The 14428-nt window shown below is 41.0% G+C and overlaps 1 protein-coding gene across 7 annotated transcripts in view; it reads left to right on the top strand.

The window, feature by feature from the left end:
- The window catches only part of Fam135a (family with sequence similarity 135 member A), an 80273-nt gene extending 74683 nt beyond the window's left edge, over window positions 1-5590 (top strand). For 6 of the 7 annotated variants that reach the window (XM_070010665.1, XM_070010663.1, XM_070010664.1 and 3 more), the window contains 2 exons: window positions 640-753; window positions 4187-5590. In XM_070010665.1, coding sequence (XP_069866766.1) covers window positions 640-753; window positions 4187-4392 — 320 coding nt within the window. In that variant the 3' untranslated portion in view covers window positions 4393-5590. Of the gene's footprint in view, window positions 1-639; window positions 754-3243; window positions 3379-4186 lie in introns of all 7 variants that reach the window. The other variant, XR_011369385.1, reaches the window with a different exon arrangement.
- Window positions 5591-14428: the final 8838 nt, after the last annotated feature.

Below are 14428 nucleotides of genomic sequence, written 5' to 3'. Positions count from 1 at the left end.
AAGGGTAAAGTTGACATCATATAGAATTGCCAGTGAAGCTTAATCTACCATGTTTAATTTATTATTATTAAAGTTCTTGTACAAAGGAGTTATAATTCTATAAGTCAGGCTGTGGGTACAGTGCTTCTTGGTCATTGTCACTCTTTCCTTCATTTTCCTTCATTGTCCCCCACCTGTGCCTATTTTCAAGTTATGTAGACCTATTTAGCTTCCCACTACATCTCAGTCCCTGCTGGCTTTTTGTAGAAAATATATAGTAATTTGAAGAAGAAATTTGTAATATATTAAGAGTCAGAAGTTTCATAATAGGTGGGTGCTGGTGACTCATACCTGCAATCCTAGCTATTCAGGAAGCTGAGATCTAAGGATCACAGTTCAAAGACAGCCTAAGCAGGAAAGTCTGTGAGACTCTTATCTCCAGTAACCACTGAAAACCGTAAGTAGAGCTGTGGGTCAAGTGGTCAAGCACTAGCTTTGAGCACAAAAATCTTCAGGGACAGTGTCCAGGTCCTGAGTTCAAGCCCCATCACCAGCAACAACAAAAATTTCATAGTCCCTAGGAAATAAATTTAATTTTTGGTTACTGTATATGATAATAGGTTTAAATCTAGCTAATCATTGCATTATTCATTTTCTTAGGACTTCATTATTTCAAAAATGTTGTGCTGGTTGGATCCCTACAGGATCGCTACGTTCCTTATCATTCTGCCCGCATTGAAATGTGTAAAACAGCTTTAAAGGACAAGCAGTCAGGTAATGGAATGAATAAAAATTATTTCAAAGAGTTGTAATCTATGAATTAGTTTTTTCCTAAATTTTATAATCACTTTCTTCGTACTCTCTCCTTTAACTTCCTTTTCTATCTATTATAATTAACAGCTTTTTGTCCTCAGCTTCTCTTCAATTTTTTCTTTCCTGCCATCTAAGTGCTTTATCCTGAAATAGTGCTTTCCACTGGTGACAGGTGATTCACCATTTTTCTGTCTCAAAAGCAATCTGCTTTGCTTTCCTATTCAGCCATGCTTTATGTTCTGCTGGGTGTCATTTAGAGGCCATTTAAAGCCATGTTTGGTTCATAACAGAAAGTATTTAAAACACAGCTCTTTGGATCTAGAAGGTGACATGGGTTCTATTTGTCCATTATAAAAGTCATCCTAGAGATACGTGGTGTTCATCCAGAATCATTGTTAATTATGCACACAGTGCAAGAAGCTGATCTCACAACTCCCACATCCTTTTCTGGAATAAGGCTGATTTTAACTCTGGATCTTTTGCTTTTTCAAAATTGTGTGACAGTACACAGTTCCTTAAGACATGGACTCATTTTGTTTAATTACTGTTTTATGTATTTTATGTTTTTATAGTTGATTTTTTTTTTTTTTTTTGCCAGTCCTGAGGCTTGAACTTGGCCTGGGCTCTGTCCCTGGGCTCCTTTTGTTCAAGGCTAGCACTCTACCCCTTTCATCACAGCACTACTTCTGGCCTTTACTGAGTAGTTTATTGGAGTAAAAATCTCATGGACTTCTGTAGCCAGGCTGGTTTCGAACCATGGTTCTCTGATATCAGCCTCCTGAGTAGCTAGGATTACAGACAGGCATGAGCCACTGGTGCCCAGCTTATAGTTGATATTTAGATAGACTGAAGGGGTTCATTGTGATTATTTTTATACACACATGAAATTTACGTTGATTGTATTCTCTCTGTTTATGCCCCTCTCCCCCATGACAAATCCCCCTTTTAAAACTTTTTTACAAGATTTTTACATAATTTCCTTATGAATTTTTCATATGTGCATACAACATGTTTCAATCAAATCCCTCCCCCCGACAGCCTAAGGGAGTCTTTTACCATTTATATTGGCAATGCCTGGTGTGATACCTGGCACATAATAGATAATTCATTTATTTAACAAATACTTATTGTACACTAGTGATATCAGAATAACCTTTTAACTTCTGTTCTAATGAAGTGAAAAATTCAAAATAGATTTTGTTTGTAAATGTAACAGTCTCACAATTTAAACAATCATGTGGGTTTTGATAAATGTCATTTACTTATTTATATTTTGTGCTAGTCCTGGGGCTTGGACTGAGGGTCTGGTCCCTGAGCTTTTGTGCTCAAGGCGAGTGGTCTTCCACTTGAGCTGCAGCTCCACTTCTAGTTAATTGGTGGTTAATTGGAGATAAGAATCTAATGAATTTTTCTGCCTGGGATGGCTTTGAACTCTGAACCTCAGATCTCAACCTCCTGAGTAGGTAGATTACAGGCCTGAGCTACTGGTACCTGGCTGATTAATGCCCTCTAACTGAGGTTCTATGCTATTAGTGGGCGCAAGAGCATCTGCTGAAGAAAGTATGAACTTCTTCCTGTACAAACATATTTAAAGTTAGCATGATATAGGTTATATTAATTTTTCTCTAAAACATCTCTCTGCTCTTTCTGTGATTATACTTTTTTTCCCTCTGATCATTCCTATAATCCTCAGGAGGCAGAGATCTGAGGATCATAGTTTGAAGCCAGCTAGGGTAGGAAAGTCTATGATACTCTTATCTCCAATTAACCACCAGAAAACTGGAAGTGGTGCTGTGGCTTAAAGTGGTAGAATGCTAACTTTTAATGAAAAAGCTCAGAGATAGATACCAGGCACTGAGTTCAAGTCTCATGACCAACCACCACCAACAACAACAAAAAGAAATCTACCTCTCTGAAAGTGATTTCATGCAATTATTGGTTGTCATCTGTTAAGTCATCTGTAGTTTTGCTGGGTGCCTGTAATCCTAGCAACTTCTTAGGAGGCTGAGATCTGAAGATCGAGGGTCAAAGGTAGCCTGGGAAGAAAGGTCATGAAACTCTTTATCTCCAGTCAACCAGCAAAAATCTAAGTGATAGAGTGCCAGACTTGAACAAAAAAGTCAAATGAGAGCAAGAGTCACCAAGTTCAAGCCCCAGTACTGGCACCACTCACTACTCCTCCCACCTCCCCCCCAAAAGATCTATAAGCAATAGTTTGCCTCCTAGTCAGCTTTAATCTTTATTTAATCTTTATTTCTTGTACTTCACATGACCTCAGAAAACCCATTTTAAGATTTTACCAAAAAGGAAGAGAGAAGTACAACCTTGTTTTTTTTGTTTGTTTGTTTTTTGTTTTTTGTCTGTTTTTGTATCACTAAGGCATGAATTCAGGGCCCATGCTCTAACTTGACTATTCTTTTTTGTATTTTTGTGTTTTGATTTTTGCTCAAGGCCAGAGCTTTACTACTTGAGCACAGACTTCTACTTCTGGCCTTTTGAAGATAACGTATCATGGATGTTTCTGCTGGGCTGTCTTCAAACTCACATCTCAGCCTCCTGAGTCTCTAGGATTACAGCCATAAACTGGTAGAGTACAATTTTGAATTAAAAGCAAAAAAAAAGAATAAGAGCAGGGTGCTGGTGGCTCACGCCTGTGATCCTAGCTACTCAGGAGGCTGAGATCTGAGGATCATGGTTTAAAGCCAGCCCGGGGAGGAAAGTCTGTGAGACTCTTATCTCCAATAAACCACTATAAAACTGGAAGTGGCACTGTGGCTCAAGCGGTAGAGTACTCGCCTTGAGCTGAAGAGCACAGTGACAGTGCCCAAGCCCACAGTTCAAACTCCAGGACCGACCAAAAAAAAAGGAATAAGTACACCTTCAAATCAAAGGAATTCTGTTGGTCTTTGAGCCAAGTTTATGTTGTTCTTCTGACTGTATGAATTTGCTGTTCTTTCTCAACATGATTTAGAATATTAACTGTCAAATGTGAAAATATTTGCTGTAGCCTATAGAGTTGATTTCACATTATCATTTTAATATGACTTGTCACTTTACTATGGCTAACTTTCATAATAATTTCATAAATTGCAAATGATTTAACTATTAGGAAATTATTTTCTTTATTACGTGCATTGAGTTGAGTTAAAAAGAATCAAATTGGCAAATGATATATAATAAATTTGTTATTTTTACCTGGCTGGAAATTGTAAATATATTTTCTACAAAATAATAAAAAATGATAGCTTAAAGAAAAATAAAACCTAAATTTTGAAAGGTATCTTTCTGCTTTATGTAGAAATAATGTAACTGAATTTTGTGAACTACTTAAGAGTTGATACTTTTTTCCAATTACTCATGGTAATATTTTTTCTGTTTTCTTTTTTCTCTCTAGGACAGATCTATTCAGAAATGATCCACAACTTGCTTCGCCCAGTTCTACAAAGCAAAGACTGTAATTTGGTTCGATACAACGTCATCAATGCATTGCCCAATACAGCGGATTCACTCATTGGGAGAGCTGCTCATATAGCTGTTCTTGATTCAGAAATATTTTTAGAGAAATTCTTTCTGGTCGCTGCCCTCAAATATTTCCAGTAGGATAAAAGCATTATTAGAGACTTGACAATTACCTCATCCAACAGTGATTTAAATGATGTATTATAGTTAAATGTAGATGTTAATAAGTTCTAAGAAATATTTATACATTTTTATATGGAAGATAATTTATATCATCCGTGCATAGAGCTTTTTAAACATCAACTTTATTTTCTAGGTAATGTGGCTGTGCAATATTTTTTTAATTTTATCTTTTTACTTTTCTATTACTTTTTCATACATTTTGCTACCTATGTATTTCAGTGAACTTTAAGCCCCTATGGACATCTGATTCTTATTGGCTCTCACGACTCTTACATCATACTACATCTACTAGAGGCTGTTATTGCTAGAATAGCATGGGATTTTTAATTTTCTAGTTTTGGGGTATTATTTAGCTAACTATAAATTTTTCTTTTAACATTTTACTGTGTTTTAACTGGAAATAAAATATGGCTGCTAAAATATATTTTTGAAATCAACTTCTTTACTCCTGAAACATCCCTTTATCCTGTCATCAAACCAGGTAGCTCATACATGACAATGTTGTGGCTGTTTTCTATGAAACCATTACTATTGCTATTACACATGTATCATGCCTATTAAAATATATTTCTACTGTTGGTTTAAACATCATTTCTCATATTGACTTTTATTACTGGAATTTTTGTGTTCACATTAGCAGCATATAAAAAATTTTGAATTCCCTCTGCCTTGATTTGTTTGGAATTTTGTTAAGGTAATGTTGCCTGAACCTTTTGACTCCATTTCTTTAGCTTTTTCATAAACTTCCTTGTATGTACATAGTAATTAAATGTTTAAATTTATGCAATACTTTTGTGAATTTAGATAATTTTTAACTGTTGTTAAAAGTTATTCATCTGAAGAGTAATGTAAATACTTCATGTTAAAATGGAAAAAACTAACTTTACATGTTTGGTGATACAGATGCAAATGTTTTTGATATATGGAGATATTAAATTTTGACTTTACTAAAGGTGCTGAATAACATTAAATTCACTATTTTCCTTCCCTGTTTTTCTTGTGATGCACTAAGGGTAGATGGAAAGACTGTTTGCATTCATCAATTGTAATGGACAGAGTTTTTTTTTGTAAGTATGCATTATTTAATTGATGCATGTTTATTTTCAGCATTGTGTTCATTGCTTCTGGTGTAAATAAATGAACAAATATGTGTCTGGAGGATAGCTAAAACATGTAATCCCTTACTTTTATGTAATGCTGTTTCATCGGCAGTGGAATGCACAAACATATTACCCTGAGCAGTGGGCCATAATACCATCTAGATTTGTATAAATACACTGATATTCACACAGCACTGATGTCTCTTCTCAGAATGTGTCCCATTTGTGAGCAAAGTTTTCCAGCAAGCTGCAATCCAGGAATATCTGCACAGAATGTGAGAGACTTGGGTTTTTATTTTTCCCCCACAAGTTTTTGCTGTTTTGGTACTATGAACTGAAAGAAGAAATACTAACACAATTTGGGGAGAACCTTAACCAAAAACATCTTAAATACATAATGTTATTTTTCCTTTCTTGTTCATTTTGGATACTTCAAAAAGCATCCTTATGGTCAAGCATTAGTGGCTCATGTCTGTAGTCCTAGCTACTCAGGAGGCTGAGATCTGAGGATTGTGGTTTGAAGCTAGGTAAGTCTGTGATTTTTTTTTTTTTGTGAAAATACTGTACAGAGGGGTTACAATTACATGGCCAAGATAATGAGTACATTTCTTACCAAGCATTGTAGCCTCCTCCTTTGTTTCCCCTTCCCATCCCTTCCCATCCTTCCCGCCCCCCCCACCACCAAAGTTGTAAAGTTCGTTTTCGATATAATGACTTGTACATCTCATTGTTGCAATGGGTCCACCCGTATCCCTAATTAAACGATTTGTTTTTCCCCTTCCCCTCCACAAATTATACCGACACCAAATACAGTGAAAGCAGGGGTTATACTGTGGGGGAGGGAAGTCTGTGATTTTTTATCTTCAGTAATCCATCAAAAAGCCAGAAATGGGGCTGTGGTTCAAGTGGTAGAAAGCTAACTTTGAGCATGCCCTGAGTTCAAGTCCCAGGACACCCCTGCCCCACCTCCCCCAAAGTATGCTCTTCCTATTTCTAGAATGAAGAGAGGATATTTATTTATGTGACTCTCTTTGAAAATGTGCAGTAAGAATATTGTCTTAGGTTAATGAAGAATTCAGTATTTTTAACTTCCAACCTCAGTATAAGTATAAGAAAAAGTCTCGATGGGAAGAAAACCTGGCAGAGCTTTACTGAATAAGTAAGCAAGCAGACAAGTAGACAGACAGACAAGCAGAAGGGCACCGACACACTATACCAGGAGGGTCCTCCCCGAGGGAGGCATGCACACGGGCTCTCTGACGGCAGGATATTTACATGATGAAGGCGGGTCTGACTCTCTGATGGCAGGATATTTACATGATGGCAGGTCTGACTCTCTGACCTCAGGATAGTTACATGATGGAGGTGGGTCTGACTCTCTGACGTCAGGATATTTACATGATGAAGGTGGGTTTGACTGATGTCAGGATATTTACTTGATGAAGGTGGGTCTGACTTAAAGTCCTGCAGACAGGCTAGTATCTTTGTTCTAATCACTCTTGGTGTTGCCCTGCTACCACATGGGCTCAGGGGCTCTGAGATGGACCTGTACTTCAAATAAATAACCATTATGCTTGGGCCTTCTTTTTAAGAAAGAATGCTTTCTGCCATGTACTTTAAAACTCGTGTGTATCCTGGAGATAGAATGTGTCCAGCCACAAATGTGTATCCCTTGAGGTAAACCTTTTGTTCCAGGAAGAGCCATTTTTTTCAAGTAATTGCTTTTCTGGGATACATGTCTTTTTATGATATCCTCTCAATTTTTAGAGCACATTCATTGTCTGGAGCTAGCAGGGAAGGTCTCTGCTTTTGCTCCCTGTGGTGTCCCCAGACACTGGCCTATGTAGAAGTCTTCTCAGTATTGTTCTGGCTCAAATAGCAAAAGCAGGACATTTATACAGCTGGATTCTCTTTGTCTTTGCATCCCAATCCTCATAAATATGTCTCATTGTTCCAACTAAATTGTTTCTAAACCAGTTCAGCCAAAATATAGTATTTTCTAGTATCTCTGGGCATTTACCCTATTTATTACAGCCTGCATTTGAGGACTACATATTTCCAATAGCAGTCTCTTACTTTGCTGGCAGAAAAATGTGCAATAAAAGACACTAAACTTAATTAGGGTTTTAACATTATCACATCAAGTGTAGATATGGAACTTGACAATAGGAAATAGAGTAAATTGTCATGAGTGATTTCAACCCCATGTTTCATAATCAGGCAAAAAAAAAAAAAGGGGTAGGTGAAGTGATGACTCATGCATTTACTGTGCTTTTTTTTTTTTTGTAGTTTATGGGGTTGGACTTGACAAGTGATTAGCTTTATTTCCATATTTAAATATGACAAGCATTCAGGTAGATTTATTTTTCTACTTACAAGCACCTTAAAAAAAGTATGCTATCTTGTATATATATTTGCTGAATCTGGGGAGGGGGAGGGGAATAACAAAATGATGAAACAAGCACACAGGATGACCCATTGCAACATGATACCAACAAACCATGTTGGAAATGACCTTTACAACTTCAGGGGGAAGGAGTGAGGGAGCTGGGGAGGGAAGGGATACTGGAAGAACAACAAAGGATGGGTTAACAATGCTCGACAAATAATGTACTCATTGCCTTATTCATGTAATTGTCACCCCTCTGTACAGCATCTTTACAATAAAATAAAATTTAAAAAATTCCATGCTAAATGTAGAACGTTCTTTGCTTTCAAAAGCATTCATCACAAATGCAGCAGCACTCAGTAGATACTATGTTGGGAATAAACTATACAACTTGTGGGTGGGGGCTGGAGGGAAAAACTGGGAGGCAGCAAGGGAAGGGATGACATTGTTCAAAAAGTGTATTCCTCACCTGACTTATAAAATGGCAGCCCCTCTGCACAATAACAACAATAAAAATTTAATAAAGCATTCATCAAAGCCATAACACTGTAGTGAGGTTTGCAAATGAACACAGCCAAGCATGCGGATTTCAAGAGCTCAAAATACAAAAGACATAAAAGACACAAAAATCCTGGTAGACAATGTGTAGGCTTTGTCCTTTTATTTTGCACCAGGAATTTCTGTAGATTGATCATTATCAGCCTTTATTATGAAATACCTTAAAATGCCTGTATAGGGCCTTTTTTGGGGGGGAGGGGGTCCAGTCATGGGGCCTGAACTCTGAGCCTGGGCGCTGTCCCTCAGCTCTTCAGCTCAAGGCTAGTGATCTACCACTTGAGCCACAGCACCACTTCCGGCTTTCTTTTTGCTTATGTGGTGCTGAGGAATCGAACCCAGGGCCTCATGCATGCAAGGCAAGCGCTCTACCACTGAGGCACCTTCCCAGTCCTAGGGCCTTTTTCTTAATGGAAACATCGAGATGTTGCAGGATAAACTTAGGTGACAAGAATTAACTAAGACAAGCAGGTCTGACCAACAAAAATCTGATGGATCTTGTATGTGTTTTCTGACCACATGGAGCTTGATAAGTAAGTAAAATAGAGAATAATTGGACAGATACTAGAGCAATTACTTGTGATATCACACAAACCTGCACCAGCTACTTACTTGATGTGTGGCCTCAACTGGTTTGCTAAAACAGCTTCAGCGACCTCCTATGAAAAAAATGGGAATGATGACACCAACTTCATTGTACTATCCTAGAAATCACCTGTGGTGATAGAAGTTGTACAATGTCTGGCCCAGCACCCACTGCACACTGGATGTTAATTAGCCAGCACAAGAAGGGGGACAGTCAGTGTCTAGGACGGTGTAAGATGACTCCACAGCCCAGATCGTGAGGGGCCTTGCGAGGCTCATGGTTAACACATGTTGCAAAAAGAAAGCCTCAGGACAAACTGCTAACCTGCTTACCTCAGTTAATTCTTGGCACTGGATACTGCTCTGATTTTTGGTCTCATTGGGGTTGCAGTCAGATTACTCTGTCACCTTTCCATTGGGATTTGAAGGTTTTGTTTTGTTTTGTTGTTTTTGTCAGTTGGGGGGCTTGAACTCTGGGCCCAGCTGTTGTCCCTCAGCAATTCAGCTCAGGGTGAGCACTCTACCACTTGAGCCACAGCACCACTTCCAGTTTTCTGGTGGTTCATTGGAGATAAGAATCTCATGGACTTTCCTGCCTGGGCTGGCTTTGAACCGTGATTCTCAGAGCTCAGCCTCCTGAGTAGCTAGGATGACAGGTATGAGCAACTGGAGCCGGGTCCTGAAGTTCTTTACATATACTGTTTGAAACTTTCCATCAGGCTCAATTCATTTCCATTTCTTCCACTAACTTCCCTCCGTACTCTACCTGAAGCCAAGCATTTCCTCCAACCTTCCATAGCACGCAATTTATTATTCTCTCAGTATTAATTCTATTTCCCCATTTCCATGGCTATCTGAAATTTGAGCTTTTTTATACTAAACAGTAATTTTCTGAATGACAAAAGCCCAATTTTGAGGCCTGGGTTGAACTGAACTGGAGACCATCATGTTCAGTGAGATAAGCCAAGCCCCCGAGCAAAATGTCACGTTTTGGCTTTTATGTAGAATCTAAATCTAAAATGATGATGATGATAATGATGATGAGGTGTGAATGTAAAATAAGGACTTTGTTGGTGGGTGAATCAGCAGGAGGGAGGAGGTATAAAGAAGAGGGTGCTGTGCAAATAACAGGATCAAAGTTCGTGGGGACTCAGCATAGGGGGATTTGATTAAAACATATTCTGCATTTATGTGACTATCAGAAAGAAACTCCTTTGTATAATTAATTGATTGATTCAAGGAGGAAACACATTGTTTGGGTACTGGAGTGGAGCTAAAGAAGACATTGGTAACATTTCTCCTTTGTAATTGCTCTGATGTTCACAAGACAAGCCTAAGACCCAAACCTGAGGAGCACAAGGGGAGAAAGCAGGCTTTATGCTTCTGTGTCATAGATTAAAGCTACCAAACTGTGTTGTATGTATGTATGTATGTATGTATGTATGTATGTATGTATGTATCATCTGTCTGTCGGTTGGTTGGCCGGCTGGCCGGCCTGTCTGTCTGCTGTGGTATTCAGGGCATCACACCTGCTAGACAAAGTGCTCAGCCACTGAGCTACAAACATTTTTTAAATAACTGAGGCCATCTTGTCAGTTGACTGGGCAGAGTTCAGGAAGTGGCACTGTGACTTCTAACTCACTACATAGCCCAGAGTGTACTAGACCTTGCAGTCCTCTTGCCTCCACAGTAGGAGGTAGTGGGAATTCAGCAACGTAATGCCATGACAGTTCCTTTGGGCTCTATTCCAAGTGGCTCATCACTGAAAATGCAAGAGACCTGTGGTTTAGTCAGTGGACTCAGCAATGGTCTACATAGACATGTGGAACAGATAATGAACGAATGCTGGCTGTGGTAGGCCTGCCTTCTCCCTCAAAGAGGGCGCTCAGAAGGATGGTGTAAGGGACTGTCTGCCCAGCATGTCCTCCTGGAGTCCCAGCAGGGGTGGGCTGCTTGAAGACTCAGAGGGCATTTGGCTCTCCCATTCTGGGCAGGCAGCAGGCTGTCCTGAAAGTTCTAGAACTCTGACTTGGCAGCTGCTTCATGTGCACTTTGAGAAAAGTGGATGAAAGCCCCTGTTGCTGACTGTTGCTGGGCCTGGGCCTCCTGAGCAGGGTCACTTCACACTGTTCAGAGGCCCTCATGTTGATGGAGCAGGAGGCCCCTCATCAGCCCTCAGCCCCATGGGGAAGAGTCCCTACCCTTAGCATCCTGACACCCAGCCTTCTTTTCCCCCTTCTGGTTTTGTCCCAGGCCTCTCTGAGAAGAAGGGTGTGGATACACAGTCTGTTCTATCCTCACGCCCCCCTTTTAAAGGGCCAGCCTGGGCCTGGTGGACACAGGCGAGAGGCCATGACCAGCTGGAACAGCCTCTTCAGGTACCTTCCTCAGTCACTTTCCCTACTGAGTTTACAAGGGACGTCTTGGCTGTTCCAAAGTACAAATGACCTAAGGGTTGGGATCCTGCTGATGCAGCATCAGTAGTGTAGACGCTCACCAGCTTCAGAAAGTTATCCCTCTGTTTCTTGTCCTAATTTCCCCACTGGTTCCAGGAGGTGGAGAGATGAGGCCAGGAATGCCAGGCAGACTCAAGTGACCACCTTGCTGTAGCTATGGCCTATGAAGGGCCCTGCTTTCCATAAAAACTTGTTGGGAGACCTTGGGGGAGGCATCATGGTCTGGAGAGTGTGTGGAAAGAGCAGCACATTTATGTGCTATTTCCCTAGGGTCGCTCTGACAGGTCACCCTCCTCAGGACTCGGGGTGCAGTGAGAGCTGATTCCCGCCAGAGGGTTGCCTGGCGCATGCACACCATGCTCCAATCCTCAGTTCCCAGGGTGCAGTGAGCACTGATTCCCACCAGAGGGTGTTCTAGGTGTGCCCGCCAGCCTCCTCTCAGCAGGACCTAGGGTGCAGTGCGCACTGATACCCACCAGAGGGCCCCTAGGCATGTCCACCAGCCCTCTCAGGACTTAGGATGCAGTGGGCGCTGATTCCCACCAGAAGGCACACTAAGTATGCACACTGTCCTCCTCTCTTCAGGACCTGGGGTGCAGTGAGTGCTGCTTCCCACCAGAGGGCAAGCTAGGCACATGTGCACCTCCTCAGTCCTCTCCTCAGCACTAGGGTGCGGTGGGCACTGATTCCCACCAGAGGGCGTGTTAGGCACGTGTGCACCGCCCTCCCCACCTCAGGACCCAGGGTATAGAAGACAGGCAGAGACCATATCCTATGGGCTACATGGAGTCACGGCAACCTGAAGCTGAGAATGTGCACAGGTTAAGTCATTCTGTCTGACTCCATTCTTGGGAAATGATTATCAGAGTCGAATTTAAGGTTGCTTCAAATAAAACACAATCTGAAATGAATACCATGGATGTATTATGATGATAACTAGAACCTGAAATAGAATTAGCATTGAAAAGTATATTTTTTAATGTTAAGGGTTGCTTGGATAGGTGAGGTGAACTGATTATAATAATTAAGTGTGGGGAAAAAATCAGGCTGATAGAGTTAGAATGAGGTAAAGAGAAGATAAAGCGTGAAAATAGGCAATTTTCATGCTATTGAGTAAGGATGAACAGTCATTCTATACTAATTAGTAGGTGAAGAATACTTTCAGATCATACAACTTTTGGAATATCCAGTTATAGAGATTTGTATGTTTATGAGAATAGTTTTTAGTATTTTCAGACATTAAGGCTTTGCAGGTAATGACTGCTGAAGTTATTTGACATTGTAAGAATAATGCCAGGGCTGGGAATGTGGCTCAGTGGTAGAGTGCTTGCCTAGCATGCATGAAGCCCTGCATTTGATTCCTCAGTACCACATACACAGAAAAAGCTGGAAGTGGCACTGTGGCTCAAGAGGTAGAGTGCTAGCCTTGAGCACAGAGAGGCTCAAGGATAGAGTGCAGACCCTGAGTTCAAGCCCCAGGAGTGGCAAAATAAATAATAATAATAATAATAATAATAATAATAATAATAATAATATTGCCAAATCCACAGCAGCTTCACAGGCTGTCAATGTAAGAATAACAATTGCAATTTGCAGCTGGGTGCCCAGTAGCTTATGCCTGTCATCCTAGCTACTCAGGAAGCTGAGATCTGCGGATTGTGACATGGGCAGGAAAGTCCGTGAGACTCTTATCTCCAATAAATGATTCAGAAAACCAGAAGTGGCACTGTGGCTCAAGTGGTAGAGTGCTCGCCTTGACCTGAAGGGCTGAGGGATGGTGCCCAGGCCCAGAGGTCAAGCCCCACTACCGACATAAAAAAGCTGCTGGTGCTGCCACCATGTCTTTAGTGATTCCTGTGAAGTTCCAGCACGTTTTGCAGGTACCTAACACCAACATCGATGGGTGGTGGAAAATAGCCTTTGCCATCACTGCCATTAAGGGTGTGGAGTGAAGATACGCTCATGTGGTGTTGGAGAAAGCAGACATTGACCTCACCAAGAGAACTCACAGAGGATGAGGTGGAACGTGTGATCACCATTATGCAGAATCCACGACAGTATAAGATCTCAGACTGGTTCTTAAACACACAGAAGGATGGAAAGGATGGAAAATGCAGCCAGGTTCTGGCCCATGGTCTGGATAATAAGCTCCATGAAGACCTGGAGCGGCTGAAGAAGATTCGAGCCCTTAGAGGGCTGTGCCACTTACGAAGCCTTCGAGTCAGAGGCCAGCACACCAAGACCGCTGGACTCCGTGGACACACTGCGGTGTTTCCAAGAAGAAATGAGTCTGTAGGCCTTTTCTGTTAAAAGGTTATATACTGATTAAAAAGTTGCAATTTGAGAGACACTAAAATGTGTTCAAGATGATTAGACTGAGAGTAGCAGATAGGAAGGATATGAGACTAGAAAATAAAGATGCCTAGAAGAAATGTCACAACCACTATGTAGATTTAATACAGTTTAGCATACATTGGTGGTTACAAAATTAACACAGTTTATGAGTCCTTTATGTGCTGTCCTGGATTGTGCTGGCCAGGGCAGGATGTTTACCTGCATTCCCAACTCTGGGCACTAGGTGTCAGTAATGCCTGCCCAGGCCTGAAGAGCAGCCATGTCTGCCTAAATTGCCAGTATCAACTGGGGAGCAAAGCACCCTGGTTGAGAACCATTCATGACTCTGATGGCTTTGTTCAAGCTGGACAAATCCTGCCAGGGGCTTCTGATTGTGTGCAGGCCCTCCATTGCCCTTTCTTATGGAAGTCACTACTTGGCAGGACTCTCCTATTCTCATCAGGTAATAGTCCCTGTAAGAACCAAGCACCTTGGGGTCACATACAGCCATGTCGGGTCCCATGGCTGCCTACACTCTGCCAGTGCTCAGAGGACTTATCCATGAAAGGACTTAT

Source organism: Dipodomys merriami, unplaced genomic scaffold (assembly GCF_024711535.1).
Source record: "Dipodomys merriami isolate MVZ:Mamm:240054 unplaced genomic scaffold, mDipMer1.0.p SCAF_8, whole genome shotgun sequence".
In the NCBI taxonomy this organism is placed as follows: domain Eukaryota; kingdom Metazoa; phylum Chordata; class Mammalia; order Rodentia; family Heteromyidae; genus Dipodomys; species Dipodomys merriami.
The sequence above is the reverse complement of the archived record's forward strand: the minus strand, read 5'-3'. Positions and strand labels throughout refer to the sequence as shown.